We start from the raw sequence: 16,403 nt of genomic DNA on the forward strand, positions 1-16,403 counted from the left end.
AGTTCATATTTTAAAGAAATTTATAAATTCTTTATTAAAATTATTTTATGAGTCCAAAATTTTCAATTTTCAATTATTTTGTAAATTCAAAAGCCTAAATTTGAACTATTTGAATGAAAACAAGTCTTTATCACACTAAGTGGGGTCGGCTACATGAATCCACTATTCCATCGTGTCCTATCGAGTGTCATATTTTTATGTAATTCTAATAAATTAATATCATTGTTATACAACATGCCCAAGTCTTATTCTTTAAGTTTAAAGAAGTCAAAGTTAATTTATTTTTGCAATTCCAATAGTCCAAATTCAAAGAGTCAACCACCCGGTGTCTCTTAGGGGGCATTGGGGAAAGTGTCAATCTTCCCAACTGGTTTAGAAGACAATGCTCAATGTCATGAGACATTGTGACAGGAAGACAATATTTTTTTAACCCAGTAGTATTAAATGGCCCTTCGAGCCTAATATTAACCTATAAAAAGCCAAAACACAAACATGCATTTCCTTGGTACTTGACTTTCTCTGAACATTACTTAATTTTCTGGAAAAGTACTTGAGTTTTCAAGAACAAGTACGTAATTTTCCTGCATTTTATAAAAAATAGCAAAACAAAAACTCAAATTTCCCTGAATGGTACTTTATTTCCTAGACAAATTTTCCCTATTTTTTATAAAAATTTCCCGAACGATTGCATAAATTTTCCTGAACGGTACTTAATCACCATGAAAGATATTCAAATTTGCTAGAACGGATATTTAAAAAAAAAGTCACTTTGCCTTTTATACCTTTTCGAGCGAGGCGATGTCGACAATGGCGAAACGACGGAATCAGCAAAATAAAAGCATTTTTTCTGATTTTCTGAATTGTTTTCTTAGGTTTAAAAGTATTTGAGAGATAAGAGAGGCTTGTCTTAGTGCATGGCTATGTTTGGGGTTTGTTAACAAAGGAACAAAGATGGGTTGGTTCGGAGAATTCGACCTGGAGTACTTCTGTCGTGCAAAACAAAAGCCAGCCATTTTGGTCTAGGGCAATGTGAAAGATAGAGCAGGAAAGCTTGATTTGTGCACAGTGAAGGAGAGGAAATTGTGACATTCTGGGTTTCTCTGCGAACAATGAAGCTTCCACTTTGGATCCATAAAAAACAGGATAAAAACAGAGGGCTTCGGACTGGAGTCGAAAGGGAACAGCAAAATACGCGACAAAGGGAGGCTAGGCAGTGAGATGCAATCGTGTGAGACAATTGTGGTGAATAAACGTTGGATCGAGCAGCTCAAACACGGAAGACTAGGTTGCAGCAAGAGGCAAGCACAGGTAAGTAAGGCATATGGTAGTTTTGAAGTTCTCTGTATTTAGTGGTTCTATGGTTGTCTTCATGGCTAACCCTAGCCGCGACTGTATCTGAGGCATTGGATCAACTGTCACTTGACATCCTAGAGTAAGAGCAACTTCGAAAATTGTCGTTACTAAGATTTTAAACTAATCTTGATTCCTAGAAATTTAAATCAGATATGCCTTAAAGAGCTGCATTCTAGATCACAAAGGTTCGTTTAATGAAGAAAACTACAGAGCAGAAGGCTAGCTGAGATAATAATCAAAAAAGCATTCTCTATTCGTTTACCTGCATAACAGCATCAGGTCCTTGAGTCCACCAACTAGCGCATGCATCAAACTGAGAAACAAGCATTTCCTTGTTGGACCGCATCTAACCAGAACGGATAAGGCAAGCTTGAGATAAAACCAACATTTTTATTGAAGACAAATAAGTTCAGAAATATGGCAACATTTCATGTCAATCTGCACAGCTGAACAATAAGATCACCAAAAATAGACTTAAGAAACAGCTAATGGCTTATGCCTTTTTCGGCATCTAACCATTAATATAAAAATCAACAACAGCTACCATATACTGATTGAGTTACTGAAAAGAAGCTAATATGCATAACCAACCTTGTGTATTGCAAAATTCTCACCACAACGTGAATCAATCACCGTAACACCATCCATTGAAACAAATTTGTGCTGGGTAAATGGCCACCAAAAAATATCCACAGCCTTTTCTCGCATATCATGCAACCTCTGTGTCCTTTTTCTGTGATAAGACAGCATCACCTCCTGCAGGGAACTAAATACTTTGCTAGATTCACAAAACCAGTCAATTAAGTTGTTTGATGGCTCTTCAGGAAATTTTGGTAGTACACAAACAGGTACCCTAGAAGAAATAAGCTATGATAAGTAAAATCCACGAACAAAAATGTAACAGAATCAAAATCTACATGTCCAGCAGAAATACCAAATTCAAAGAGAATAGAAAACTATTTAACCTAATGCAACAAACAAGTTAAAATTAAAATGAACATTCATGCAGAAAGTTTACATCAAGGGCACATTTGGTTGCTTTTAAATAGAAACTTACTTTAGAGAACAAAGATTTTTGTTTGCTCAATTTGCAGTTAGAAAGCAAAATCTTTATATTCGAGATGTTTGTGGATTTTAAAATCTATCTCTATTTCTAAGTAAAATTCAACCAGGTAATAGAATTCAGAACGAAGGTAATATTTTGGCTGGAACAGAATGCTGAAATGTGAATAATAAGTGCATATGATAGATCAGGATCAAACCAAAACATTCCCGTCACGAATAAGATCATAGCATCTTAAGAGTAAAAAAACTTCCCAGAGAATTAAAATAGGACCAGAACCTTATGCTCGCATGACTAGCAATGCCAACTGCTAGAGCCCACGGATGCCCTAAAGGAATATCCCAGACAAGATGTTTTAGAAGGAAAAGAATGATTGCTGTAGAAGGAGAGGACCTTACACTATAAAATGAAATCCAGGACAACATAGAATGGAAAAGACATAACATGAAGCTATTAATTCAAATCAGATAGTTATGTATTCAAAGTGTGAAAGTTATTATATTTATTTAATATATTCGGTACATGTATCAAGAGTGTATGTCTGTAGATATTTTTCTTGTTGTAAAATAGACTACTTCCATTATTTTCTTCTTAGATTAATCTATACATTGCCGTGTACCAAGTGAATTGAACCAATGAGATGAATCTATTCCAGCCCACTTCTTCTCGACAAGTTATCAGAGCCCAAGTGCATGCATACTAGTGTATCTACTGCAGCCTTTACAGTTGCAAGCTTTCCCACTAACTACAGCCATTATCATTTCTAGTGCCTTTCCGGCCAATTTCAGAAACCAAATCCATCATTTTTTTTTTCTCATTTATACAACCGAGCAGTAAGAACCAGAACCTCCCAGTCGTCGCAGTCATCCCAACTTAAAATTTTACTTCAAAAAATCCAAATCTATTATGTGGTTTCAACCACAGCCCTTCTACTTTCTGTCTCAAATTTCTACCACCATCCAATCTCCATTGCAACATATAGGGTCTGCTTGGGGCAGCTGCAGATTATATAAAAGCAGATTATCCTAACAATCTGATAGCAGATTATCAGGATAAGTTGGCTTGTTGTTTGAGGGAGCTTATTCAGAATAAATTATTGGCAGTCGTTGTTAAATAAATGACCATCCTGCCACTGTATAGTGATGTTGTTTGCAACAGAACTGCATGAGCACCAACATAGATAAAACAGAAGCGACAAATCAATATAAGATATTTTTATAGAATATGCATAAATCTTTTTTGAAGAAGAATGAGTTTAGAGAGAGAGAGTTGTTGAACCAATTTGAGTGATGGGAACTTTGGTGTCATCAGCAATATGAATACTTTCAATGGTGGGGTATTCAAATTTAAGGGAGAGACTTTGTAAGCCAAATAAAAATGGTACGAAGCACCTACATCAAAAACCCAATTGGAAGTGGTGGTGGGCAATGGATTGGTGCAAGGAAATAAGTTTATAAGAGGAACATGGAACATGAGACATGAGGAGAGCAATTTTGGTGATGTGAAAAGTAATTTTCTATTGAATGAAGTTCAGACATCAATGTGTTGAATGGCCTTGTTGATTGAGACTTTTAAATTGAGTAATGCATCCTCGAGATGGTTGGAGATTGATGTTGATCAAAGTATTTCATGCTACAAGTGCTATATAAGATGCAATGAAAGGTATAAAGTTTGGGTAGAGTGCACTCATTGTGGAGCTTAGGATAAGTTGGTCCTAGCAAACCAAAAACAGATATATATGTTTGGAACATTATCAATGTTAGGTAGATTTTGTGGTAGGAAAGGATAAGATCTATCAATGTAGCCAAGAAGATTGTATCTATGCATATGAAATGAAATTGGAAGAACCAAAAAGAGTAGTTTATAGGTGTGAGCTTGACCTAAGAGTTGGTGCTAATAAGGATAAAGTGAATTGGCATTCAAAATGGCCAATCAACTAAGCCACGTTAAAAAAAGTGAGACTTTGCTAGCCCAAGATTTGAAAATTTCCAATAACATATTCCAACTGCTAAACAAATCGATTCATCTAAAAAAAATTTACCTAGCACAGAAAACTAGGTATTAATAAAGTCGAAGATGCAAAAAATCAAAGAATTTGAGTTAGTATAAACAGCTAGTAATTCAACTTGAGGACTGCGGCAAGACAGTCAACAATAGTATTTTCTTTCTGTCTTGTTTAGTTAAAGGCAATGGACCGTAAGAAGGGATTTCAAATGAAAACTCTACATAGCTATGCAAGAAAATAAGAAATATGCTCGATTCTTAATAGTCCTTGAGAAACCCAAAATCAAAGCAAAAAAAGAAATGAAGACAAAATCAAATAGAGAAAAATAACTTATATTTCTTTGATTAGATACTCACAATAACAAACTCAACCTAGAAAAGAAAAATTAAGTTTCCAATTCCACAACCAAGAGATTAATATCAATCAAGCCAAACAGATCCCCCAATAGAAAAACACTCAAAAGCAATACTTCACGAAACAGGAGACCTCACCGGATCGAGATAGACGCTTCCATGTACGATGTCATAGAGCTGCTTTAAGTACCGGTGGTCCAGCTTCCCGCCATCACCAAGGAGTGCCGGCGACGGCGCTAATTCCTGCAAGAGGAATAGGTCTTCATTAAAACAGTCCCCCGTGTCTCTGCATCTTCCTCTTGCGGATGAGCGATGATAAGAGAAGCAAAGATTGCACGTTAGGTATGGTGGTCGTGAAGAGGAGGAAGAAGGCGAGAAGAACCGCAAATTGAAGAGAGAAGGGCGAGGGAGAGCAGAGGGCACAGGGGAATATTGTCGGAACGCTAGAAGGAGACGCGGGGTCGATCCCGAGTCCCCCCAATTAACAAAATAGCGAACGGTGTTTGGGAGCGGCTCCAAAACGCAGGACAAACGCAATATTCAAACAGTGTAGCGGCCTTTTCAAAAATGTCACTTCGCACCTCAATAAGCTGCCCCAAACAGGCCCATAGTCAGGACATTAGGAATCAATGTTCAATCATACAAAGTCAACGCAAACCAAATGATTGGAGATCTGTAAAATGTCCAACCTATGTATAGGCAAAATGAAACAAATCTATTTATGTATATATATACATTTGTATATCTAGACATATGTATAAATATATATCTATATATGTATATATATATATATTTGTGTGTGTATGTATGTATGTATATATGTATATACCTGTTGGTTGGCATTCACAGTATAAGACCCCTCAGGTCGGGAGTTCGAATCTCCTCTGCCACAATTGGCCTTAAAGAGGTGGTACTCGAATTGTTAGGCACATTAGGGATGGTCAGAGGGTTATATAATAGCCACTGGTCATTCCTTGTGGTTTGGCACTATTTTGAATCCGGATCGGAATCTTTTGCTTACCACTATGATTTGCAATCCGGATCGAAAGCAGAAACACTTTCTACAAGATTACCCTTACATTACATGCTGGTTTATTTGGATGGCTCGTAATGATATTAAACATGAGGGTAAACCCATTCAGATTACGATGGTCTTTACAAATGTTATTGCCTATATTAATAAGCTTTGGAGGACGGGTAAACAAAGCTTCTTTTCGTGCATTAATTATTTTCTTTTTTTGGGGCCTACGGTAATGGTTGAGAGGAGTTTTCCTCATCTCCCGATTTTGGTGAGATGGCGGCCACCTCCCAGGGGGTGGGTAAAGTTTAACACTGATAGGAGTTGGAAATCCAGCAGTGTTGGTTGTGGAGGCATTGCTATACTTTTCTTTTCCTCACCCACTTACGCTGACACTCCTATTGAGGCAGGGGCTCGGGCCATCTTGACAGCTGTCAAGATAGCTCACTCTCTCAACTAGTTTTTTATTTTCTTTGAAAGTGATAATCGCAACTTGGTTGACATCCTTGTTAATGGTGCCGAGGCCCCTTGGGCAAGGCCCCGTGCCGAGGCCCCTTGGGATATTCTCTAATATATTAAGAGGATTAAACTCTTAACCTCTCATATGGCTGTTATTTGGAGTTTCATTTATCATGAGGGGAATCAACTCGCAAATTGGCTTGCTATCTTTGGTAGCGCTACTAATAATTGTTGGGTGGGATATGTTCCCCCCGCCCTTTACACGCATTGCTAGTTGGAGACATGATAGATGCTCCTTATGTTCGTTGGGATGTTTCCTCCTAACATATTATTAATTTGTATTATTAATTTGGTATTAATTTGGTGGTATGGTTTGGCCTCGGCTTTGCAAATCATTTGGAATGTTTTCATTTTTCTATTTCTGTTTCGGGCTGGCTTAGATTTCTGCTGTCTGAGGGAATGTAGTTGCCCCTCGCCTGCTACTTATAGTAATAGCTGCTTTTGGTTTTGTGGAGCCTTGTTTGCTGGCTTGTTTGGGTGCCAGCTCTTGCACCTGAGGATGCTGGTCGAGGGTCTCCCTTGCGTATCTATTCCCTTGTGGAATCTCTTTTTTTTTCCTTTGTTTTTATGCTTATATGTCTACAGTGGCACTCCCACGCTCCTTTCAGGACCACAATGTGTATTGGCTGCTCTTGACTTCATCGGCTCACTGTCTACTATCTCGATTCCTCTTTTCTTCCTTTGTGTTCTGTTTTGCAGGATTCTCTTGTGGACTAAGATGCATGTGATGTTGATGCCATCTCAACAAACTCTTCGTAGCACTGGTGCTCTTTTCTCGGTTTTTTGGTGTCCTTTGTTAATTTTTTTGGTGTACTTCTTATTGTTGGTTATACGCTTATTTTGGTATACTGGATCTCATGTATTTTTTGGTACACATTTTCCTTTTTATTTTTTTGGTGTTGAGTTGTAATGTAGATAGAGAAACCCCTAGGAAACTCTTTTTATTTTTAGATGGGATCCTCCTCTCCCTCATTTTATACTTTAAATTTATATTAACACGTAGGGAGAACGCGTTGCTCTTTCCCCAATATATATATATATATAAAGCATATATATATATATAAAGCCCGTCGCAGTAATCTTTACAATAATAGACCCTGTAGTGATAGTTGAGAAAGATACAGATACAATGTGTAGGAAGGCCCAAGCATGGCACCCTGCCCACACAATAACCACAAATGGTTCCAAAACTAGAAAATACATAAAAGTACATTAAAGAAAATGCCTAAAAGTGTCGAAGTATATAGTATCAGGTGGCTAGAGAGCGACTCAATTTGGTCTTGCCTCTGCCTCTAATTCTAGGGAATGAGTCAGCTAATAAATTGGTAAGATGAGTGTTATTGTCAGTAGTAACCAATGTATCATCCAATAAGTTCTCAAGCTCGAGTCGGCCTCCATTCTTCTTCTTTCCCCTGGAATAGACATGTCATTCCTCATCCGAAGATTGGCTCACCTGATTAGTGGATTGGTCTAAATTATGTTTGACATGTGTAGGTTGTTGAACATTAGAAGCAATTATATGTTGTACCAGCTGATCTTGTATTGGATCAAAGGAGCCCTCTCGTGTGTCTTGGCATGTAGGTGAGCCCTCTTCAATAACAGTGGGTGGTTACTACATTTTTTTCAAAGGTTGATCGCCGATCAACCCCATAATCTGACTGAGGGGCAGACCCCCCTTCCAGAAAGATGTGCAATTCGATCCTACGCAGGGATCGAACCCCCGACCCAAGGGACTTACACCAAAGGCCGCAACTAAAATATATATATATATATATGAAGGGAAAATGGAGGTGGTCACCTTGGAGCGGGAGGGCCAAAGAGAGGTGATCTGATGATTAAAGCATGAGATAAATCCATCAATCAATGTAAATCCCAATCTCAGGATCATTTGCCAAATCAATAACAGATGAGAGAAAAAAAGTAGTAACTCAATGGTAAAGGAATTAATATATTCGGACACTTGATAAGATCCCTTAATGAGAAATCTTTTAGTACATGTTTAGTAGTGTTGACCTCAATTTTGAAGTCTTTCTTTCTTTCCCTCTTCCCAGAGCCTAAAATCTAGCCTTAGGGTTTCCTATTTGACTCTCCTAGAGGACTAGACCGGGACATATAATATTTAAAAATTCGAGTCATTTCTTCGCTCCTCGAAGTTTCATGTGAACGGTTTCTAATTCTTGACGTCCAGTTGAGTCGATTAAAGCCGACATATTGAAGCTCTTGTTGAGTTCCTATAGGAATTTGAAAGACATAGATGGACCCCACAACGTTCGACGTTTAACTTTGTGTCGAGAACAATATGTTTAACTATGGTTGTCGTTTAGGCGATGATCGGCCATCAATTCGTTTGTTAAACGGCTCCGATTAGACCAAGTTAACTTCTTTTGCCAGAACACGTGCAAATTAAAGTTAAATTGATACGATATTCGACGAACTTTTCCAGGATAGCTCGGATGACGAAACAGACTGCGTCAGTGCGTCCGGGACGTTGATTTTAGCCGGGAATGACATATATCTTGATGAGATTTTGAATCGAATTAAGTTGTGCATAAATTGATAAATTTTGAATAAAATAATATCTTTTTTATTCAGTAAATTTAATTAAAAAAAGAGGAAAAGAAAAAATATAAACTCACGTTTTCTTTTTCACTTGCGTTTTCTTGCCCTAACCGAACTTTTTCCTCATCTCTTCTCTTGACCGGATCTCGAAGTTTTTTCGGTTCTCCGGTCATCTCTTTCCCGCCAGTCTTAACCGACTTTCGCCGTCAGTCGCTTTGCCGGTAACCCTTTTCTAACAAATTTTCCCGCCCAAATGTGTAAGCCTCATCGATATGCACCTCTCCTTCCCTCGACTATAAATACCCCCCTCTGGGGAAGGATTAAGGGTTAGCATTTTTTCGTCTGGATGATTTGAAGATTTTTTTGTTTGAGGTTTTCTTTGCGGTCTCTGAAAGTTGTTGGGGAGAGTTTTTGGGGTTGAATTTTTTTTTATTCGTATACTAAGGAAGAAATTCGGTTGGCTGGTAATTCCTTTCTGGATTAGCTTCTTTCATTCATGGGATCTAGAAATTGTTTTTGCTTACTGCTTCTAAATTCTCTTAAACTTTTTGTTGAGGCGTGTAGAGGTAAGGATTTCCTCATTATTTTACAGATAATCGAATAAGGATTTCTTCATCGTTATATATATAGTCATGAGGATTTGATTAAAGCGATCTTCATTTCTTTTGTTTCTTGAGAACTTTATGCGTACTAATGCTTGGATTGGAATATTTTAAGTTTCGGATCTTGAATTGGTGAAGGTATTGGTTCGGCTATGTGGGTTTAGCTTTACTATCTTGGATTTATGGAGTATCTTTGATTCCCTTTTACTGTTGAAATTCATTATCTCAGTAATATAATGAGGTTAGGCATGAGTTTTCTTGGTAAAAGAAATTCTGCTTGCGATTCATTTTGCGATTTGGAAGTCTTCGTTTGTTATTGCTGCTAGAAGTGAGTTCTTCTTCCTTTCCTCTCTCCTTTGGCCATCTAATGTGAGGCTCATTTTCATGTTGAAATTCTTTTACACCTTTACTTGGATAAATAAGGGTTAAAGATGAAATTCCTGATCATGAATTAATGGATTTACAATTCTTTGCGATATATTCTTTTGAAAAGTATTGTACATGTACTGGTGTTTTGATTCTCTTATTGAATTAGTTAGATTCATTTTCTTTCACAAATCTGTAAGGGATTTCCTTCCCTTGGCCTTTGCTTTGATGTTTCAATAAACGCGAACAAATTTCTTGGTTATTTGATGGGTTTGTAGTCCCTTATTAGTTTTTTTTTACACATGTTTATATATGCAGATTTTGGGTGAATAATTGATGTAGCTTTTGTATGTTCACATATTTAACACCTCAAAATGGCAATCTCTTTATGCATTCCTTATTATTCTTAAACCTGGATGACTGTGAAATTTGTTTGAAGGCAGAAATGTACTTTTATTTGTTAAATCCAATAACAATTATTGAGGTTGGGTCACTCCCTGAATATCATGGTTGGTTGCTGCTTGTGGTTCACTAACAGAATGACATTATCACTCACTGAATTCAGTTTATTTGTTGAATTCCATGTTATTTGCTGAAATTAATTCACTTGCCGAATTTAATTCCATTCACTGAAACCATTTTGAATAATTTTAATGAGCATTGTATCTCAGATTTTGAGCAGATCACATGGATGAAATTATGCTCATACACTTGTTACACAATCTTTGAGTATTTACATACATACCACTTAATTCTTTACATGCATACCACTCGACTCTTTACATATTTGCTGAAATTTTAAAGGCATAAAAAAGCATTCATTTGTTGTTTATGCACTCTCTATATCTAAAAAAAATGTATGAGACTATTAGAAAAATTTTTGAAACATCTCTGATATTTGAATCTTTCTGTAAATCTTACTCGAATGCTAAAACTATTTAGTAGTCCTTATCATTTGTGGTTCATAAACTATAAAAACGTGGCTGGAAGGATCTTGCTTTGATGATTCCTTGACCGGCAATGTGAATTTTATGATTTGCGTCACTTGGAATTACCCTGAAGACATTTTCTAGTGCACCTGGAATTGGGAAGTTATGATGAAAAAAAAAATGTCTCGAGACTATTTTAATCAGCTAATGGGTATGCTTTCATTTATAAAAAGAAAGATAATTTTTTTTATGGTTAACGGTTAAGCTTTATACTACATTAAAAAAGGCTGAAAAACTGCATTTTAATTTGGATATGGCAGAAGTTAGACAATACTTTTTTGTGAACTTGGTCTTCTCGGGATTTTCTTTTTATATTGCAGGACATATTTGGATTGACATTTAAGGAAGTTAAAGGTGTTGAAGTGTGGCATGAAAACAGTTATATATATATAATCATGGCTTGAGATTAAATCTGAAAATAAAGGATTAATGTTATGAACATTTTAGAAATTCGTCCCTTTCAATTTCATTATACAAAACATTCAAAGACTATTAGATAAGCATATGAAACATCAAAGTGGCCTATAAGTTTGAAATGTGGGGTAACAGGCAATGATGCAAAGAACCACTGATACCACTGATCAGCTTTTCTTATAGATCAGCTTTTCTTATAGCTGAAAATATAGAATCGATATTCAATTAGTAAGATGCCCTTTCATTTCCATAAGTCATCGGTAACCCTAACCCTTCCTTTAAAGGTTTGAGAACTGGTAATTACAAAAAAACAGATACTACAGATACTACACTCGTGAAAAAAATAGATATTACAGATACTACACTTGTGAAAAGAACAGATACTACAGATCTTACGCAGATACTACACTTACTAAAAAAGAACAGATACAACACTACACCATAGACACCACACATTAATTAATATATATACATTTGATATCACCTACATATACACTCCACATATCACATATTACACTTCACACACCTCATATAAATACATCACATTCTTGATTGATAAATTTTAAACACCCCACGTACCAAATAATACATCTCATACACCACACATAGATATACTACACACCTTTAATTGATAAGTTTAGATATTACACAACAAATAACACCTATTAGACATCGCCACACCGTATACTGTTGATTGATAAGTTCAAATACTAACATCACTTATCCTAACATCACATATAGGTGCACCACACTCTGATAAGTTCAGATACTATCACACATGGGTACATTATACCTTTAACCAAATAAGTTCAGATATTATTTGGATTCACAATTTCATTAAATGATAGGGTTTAGTGTTGTCTGACTATATGGGTGATTCGTTGGTGACTTCTAGTTGATATCGATAGGTTGATTTCAATATATCAGTGGCCTGGGGGATCAAAAAAAAAAAGAAGTCTAGTCTGAGCCTAACCCCAAATTAAAATCATATATCCCACTTTAAATTTTCATATGATTTTCATATGCTTATCATTTAACTTTTTTTTTATAATCTGCAAATATTTATTTAATCCCTTTATGTTATGTAATTGTAATTTGTTTTGTAGTTTCGCCAGAATTAACCAGGTACATTTTTAGTTGTTTCAGTTTTTTTACTTTTCTTACTACATAGTTCCTTTTTTTTTTTACTGTACATTTCTTTTCTTTTTTTTTGTATTATACTGTACCTTTCTACATATTCTTTGCATTTTTCTTTTTACCGTACTTTGTCACATAACTTGTTCTTTCTTTACTGTGTTGTATTATATACATTTGTTTGTACTCATGTTTTTAGTTACTACCTTCTAGCATGTTCATACAATCCCCTAAGATAGGTCGTCTGAGGCATGGTTTTCTTTCTTTTACTCTTTTCACGGAACGAGATAACAACATGGTCGATAAACGATTCTTCTTCGGGAGGCGACCGAGACAACAACAAAGACGGCAGAAGAAGCTTTGGCTGAACTCCGATAGATTTAAATAACATACCTATAGGACGTCGAGGTTGTCCATCTGGCACAGTGTAAATCCTCACACTATCTTTTAAGACTTCGTACGACTGTATATCATACGATATAAGTCCTAAACTTTTTAGGATTCCGAGGTCGTTGTCTGGTACGACATAAATCATCTCATTTCCTCGGTTCATTTACATATGAAATGTAGATATAAGCCTCGACTATCTAAATAACTTGCAGGACTAAAATATCACATAATTTCTCTTTCAAAGATAAAGTCAAATCATATGTTAGTTTGAGATGTCACTGAATTTTCTTTAGTATCTTCGACATCTCTTACTTTTCAATTCTTCGAATTCTGGAAATAACTGCTCCTATTTGAACCTATCCCACTTGACTTTTCCTGTAACAATCGTAAAAACTTAAACGTTGAATTCTTGAAGACGAAACTCTGATTTTAATCGAGAGTTTTCTTAGGTGGTCTTAGTTGTCTAAGATGTAATTAACTATAGAGGTTTGTCTCTATAGGGAATTAAAAACCCAGATTAATCTAAACCCTATCTAATCTATGTATTGGATAGGGGAATTTGTCGGCTATAAAAATTTGCAGACCAAAATAGAATCATAAACTTTTAAGTTTATATAGCTAAGCGTACCAATAAGTGATACGTCATCCTTCAAGATAATATATCATTTATGGTATTGTGCTCGGCTATTTAAACTATTATATATAAGAGGTCTATCCGGTCTCATCATTTAAAAAAAAATACCATTTTCACAAAATTAAAATTACATTATATATATTATATTAAGTTTAAATTTAAAATCTTATTTTCAAAAAAAATTAGCTGACAAGTAACAATTTCCTATAAGCCTCCACGTCCTCTCGAAATATATATCACAGAAAAATGATTGCCTAACTTGAATGAAATTGACTTGAGTCTTTTATTGCATAATTCACTCGTCACAACAATTAAACTATGCCCCATTAGTAGGAAAATTATAGTTGCAAATAGTTCCCTTGCTATAATTTATTGATACCGGAAGTCACCCAAATCAAAATAAAAAAAACAAATATTATTACGGAGAGCAAATAGACGGTTACAAACAACACACATAAAAGGAAAAAATACAATAACATGATAACCCAAAAATCTAAAATAACAACAAACACTCAAACTAGTTTGATCTGGGGTACGAGCAGTAGTCGGCAAAGGCTTGGAAGGTGGTGAAGTGATTGGCAAGCAGCAAACTGCATAGCAGAGGTTTCCAATGGTCTGGGCTGCAAGCGAGCAACAGGTATTAATGCAGGAGGACTGTCTAGCGCAATGGCAGCAACAATGCAAATGGTCCGGAGCAGCAGTAGCAGCAAGAGTGTGGCTGGTTTGGGGTGCCCGCAGAAGTTGGAAGGGAAAGTTTGTCGTTTCTAGAGGTGCCAGCAAGGTGAGAGGAAGGATGGCTGCTGGGAGGCCAAGAACTACAAGGAAGGCAGCTACAGGAAACTGGTTGGGCGGCTGCAGTCGGAGAAGATGATGTGGCGGTGAAGTGAGGAGTGTGGGGAAGGAAAGGTCGATGATATATACTCCCTCAGAAGCAAGCTACAGCCAGAGCACCAATCAACCCTTGGAAGAAGGTCAGCACCTCAGAAAAGCAATAGTCGGAGCATCACCCGCCTTTAGATACAACCCTAGAAGGGAAAAACCATAATGTCGATAGTTATCCTAAATAGAAACACAAAAAAAAACTGCACTACAACGTGAACAAAACATACTTATAATACTAGGGTAACCAAGGGTGGCCCCGTCGATCAAACAAAAAAAAAATTTCTAACAGTTTCATTTCATAACAAAATAAAATTTAAAGCACAAAAAAGTCATTATATTTCATAAAATTTATTCATATTTAAAACATTTTATTCATATTTAAACATTTGCATCTAAGTAAAAATGAAATTAAACTATAACACTAATCAGCTTGCATTCTACGACGTCTATACACATTCTCAATCACATATGCTTCAAATTTACAATAATTCATTTTTTTTAATATTTTGTAAAATTGCAGTTAACAGTAAAAAAAAATTTGCAGTAAAAAAGCAAGGAAATCAGTTTCATTACTTTCATTTATTTATGTTCTATTATTCATTAATGGAAGTATTTGTATAAATGTATATTTTAAAAAAATTTTGTTTAATATTTTGCAACCCACCATAAAGGTAGGCAATCATTTATATTTTTATTTTTATTTTTAAGTACAGTTATTTTGCATTCCACTGTTGGTACTATTCAAAGGTGATTCTCATATGCATGCAAAAATCATTTTTTTTTTCTTGAATTTAGCATTTAAAAGAATAACATGAACATTTACATTTTCTAAAAAAAATACTGGTAAACAGTAGACAAATTAATTTACCAGATATAATTTTTCATGATAGTTCATAACATTCAATGTGTTTCATCATATCACTAACATGTTTGTATCATTTTACAATGAAAAAAATAATATGCATGTCAGTTAATTTTTAATAAATTTATATAATTTACCTTTTTTTATTTATGAATATAATTGATTAATAAAACTTTTATTATGTCATACAATATCATTTCCATATCTATATCATTTTATTTACACCATCACACGAGCACCATTTAAAATTGTATCATTTAATGTAGATTAGTATTAATATCCTTTTTCATTTACTTGCATGGGTACATAAACATCCCAAAGCTAGTATAATAAAGGGTTGAACTTCATCATAATCATTCATGCTCATTAAGCATATTCTGGCAATCACTATCTAATAATGATTATTTTATTATCACTTGTATAGCAGTCAATATTTAATATCTATGATAATTTAAATAATGTGAATACACATGTTATTCATACAATATGAATAAAAATTTAGGGGTTGTTTGGTTGAGTGAATTTGTGGTGTACTGTAATTCTTTGGTAGAGATTTGAGAAAATTATGTATTTTGTATGAAGAATTACAAATATAATATAAAGTATGTATACATTTGAAGTTTACACCATAGTTCATTTTGGATAAATTTAGAATTTGGCCGATTTGGCCAAATTTGAATTATATTGGTCAAGGCCGCCCCCCCCCCCCCCCCCCTCCCACGCACGCGCGCGCAAGGTTTGCTTCCCCGCACGCATAGTTCTTTTAATTTGAAAGTTGTATAGTTTGAATCATGATGTATTTAACCAAAATATTAACATTTAATAATTTAAATATATGTATTAAATTTATAAAATAACTTACTAAAGATCTAACTGACGCAAGAGCGGGGTCTCTCGCAGTGGGAATTCCTGCTAATGAACCAACCCCAATTGAGGCCTGTCTGGGGTAAGCCGAGGCCGAGCGTCCTAGGGGGTTGGTTTTTGACTAGGCGAGACTGTTGCCCGCCCTTCTCCCCCTCCTTTCCTTCTGGTTTCCGCTCAAAGAAGGAAATCTTTACTTCTTATTTTATCCATTAGCTACTATATATGTGTTTTTTTGCTTGTTAGTTTTTGTTATGTTCTACTTTCAGATTTCATGTGTGGAGATTTTTCCCTATTCTAGGGTTGTTTCCAAAGAGGTGGTGGCGCTCTGACTGCATCCTTCTCTAAGGTGGTGTTGTATCCTTCATTTTTACCATCCCTACTCCCCCCCTCCCCCCC

The 16,403-nt window shown here is 35.6% G+C and overlaps 1 protein-coding gene across 1 annotated transcript in view; it reads right to left on the minus strand.

The window, feature by feature from the left end:
• Positions 1-16,403, minus strand: part of LOC110033088 (bifunctional dethiobiotin synthetase/7,8-diamino-pelargonic acid aminotransferase, mitochondrial) — a 124,754-nt gene that overhangs the window by 92,424 nt on the left and 15,927 nt on the right. Inside the window, exons 3-4 of the mRNA XM_020736950.1 lie at positions 1,945-2,206; positions 1,616-1,699 (exon numbers count right to left, since the gene is read on the minus strand). Coding sequence (XP_020592609.1) covers positions 1,616-1,699; positions 1,945-2,206 — 346 coding nt within the window. The remainder of the gene's footprint in view (positions 1-1,615; positions 1,700-1,944; positions 2,207-16,403) is intronic.

The sequence above is a fragment of the Phalaenopsis equestris genome, unplaced genomic scaffold (assembly GCF_001263595.1).
Source record: "Phalaenopsis equestris unplaced genomic scaffold, ASM126359v1 Scaffold001091, whole genome shotgun sequence".
Taxonomy (NCBI): Eukaryota; Viridiplantae; Streptophyta; class Magnoliopsida; order Asparagales; family Orchidaceae; genus Phalaenopsis; species Phalaenopsis equestris.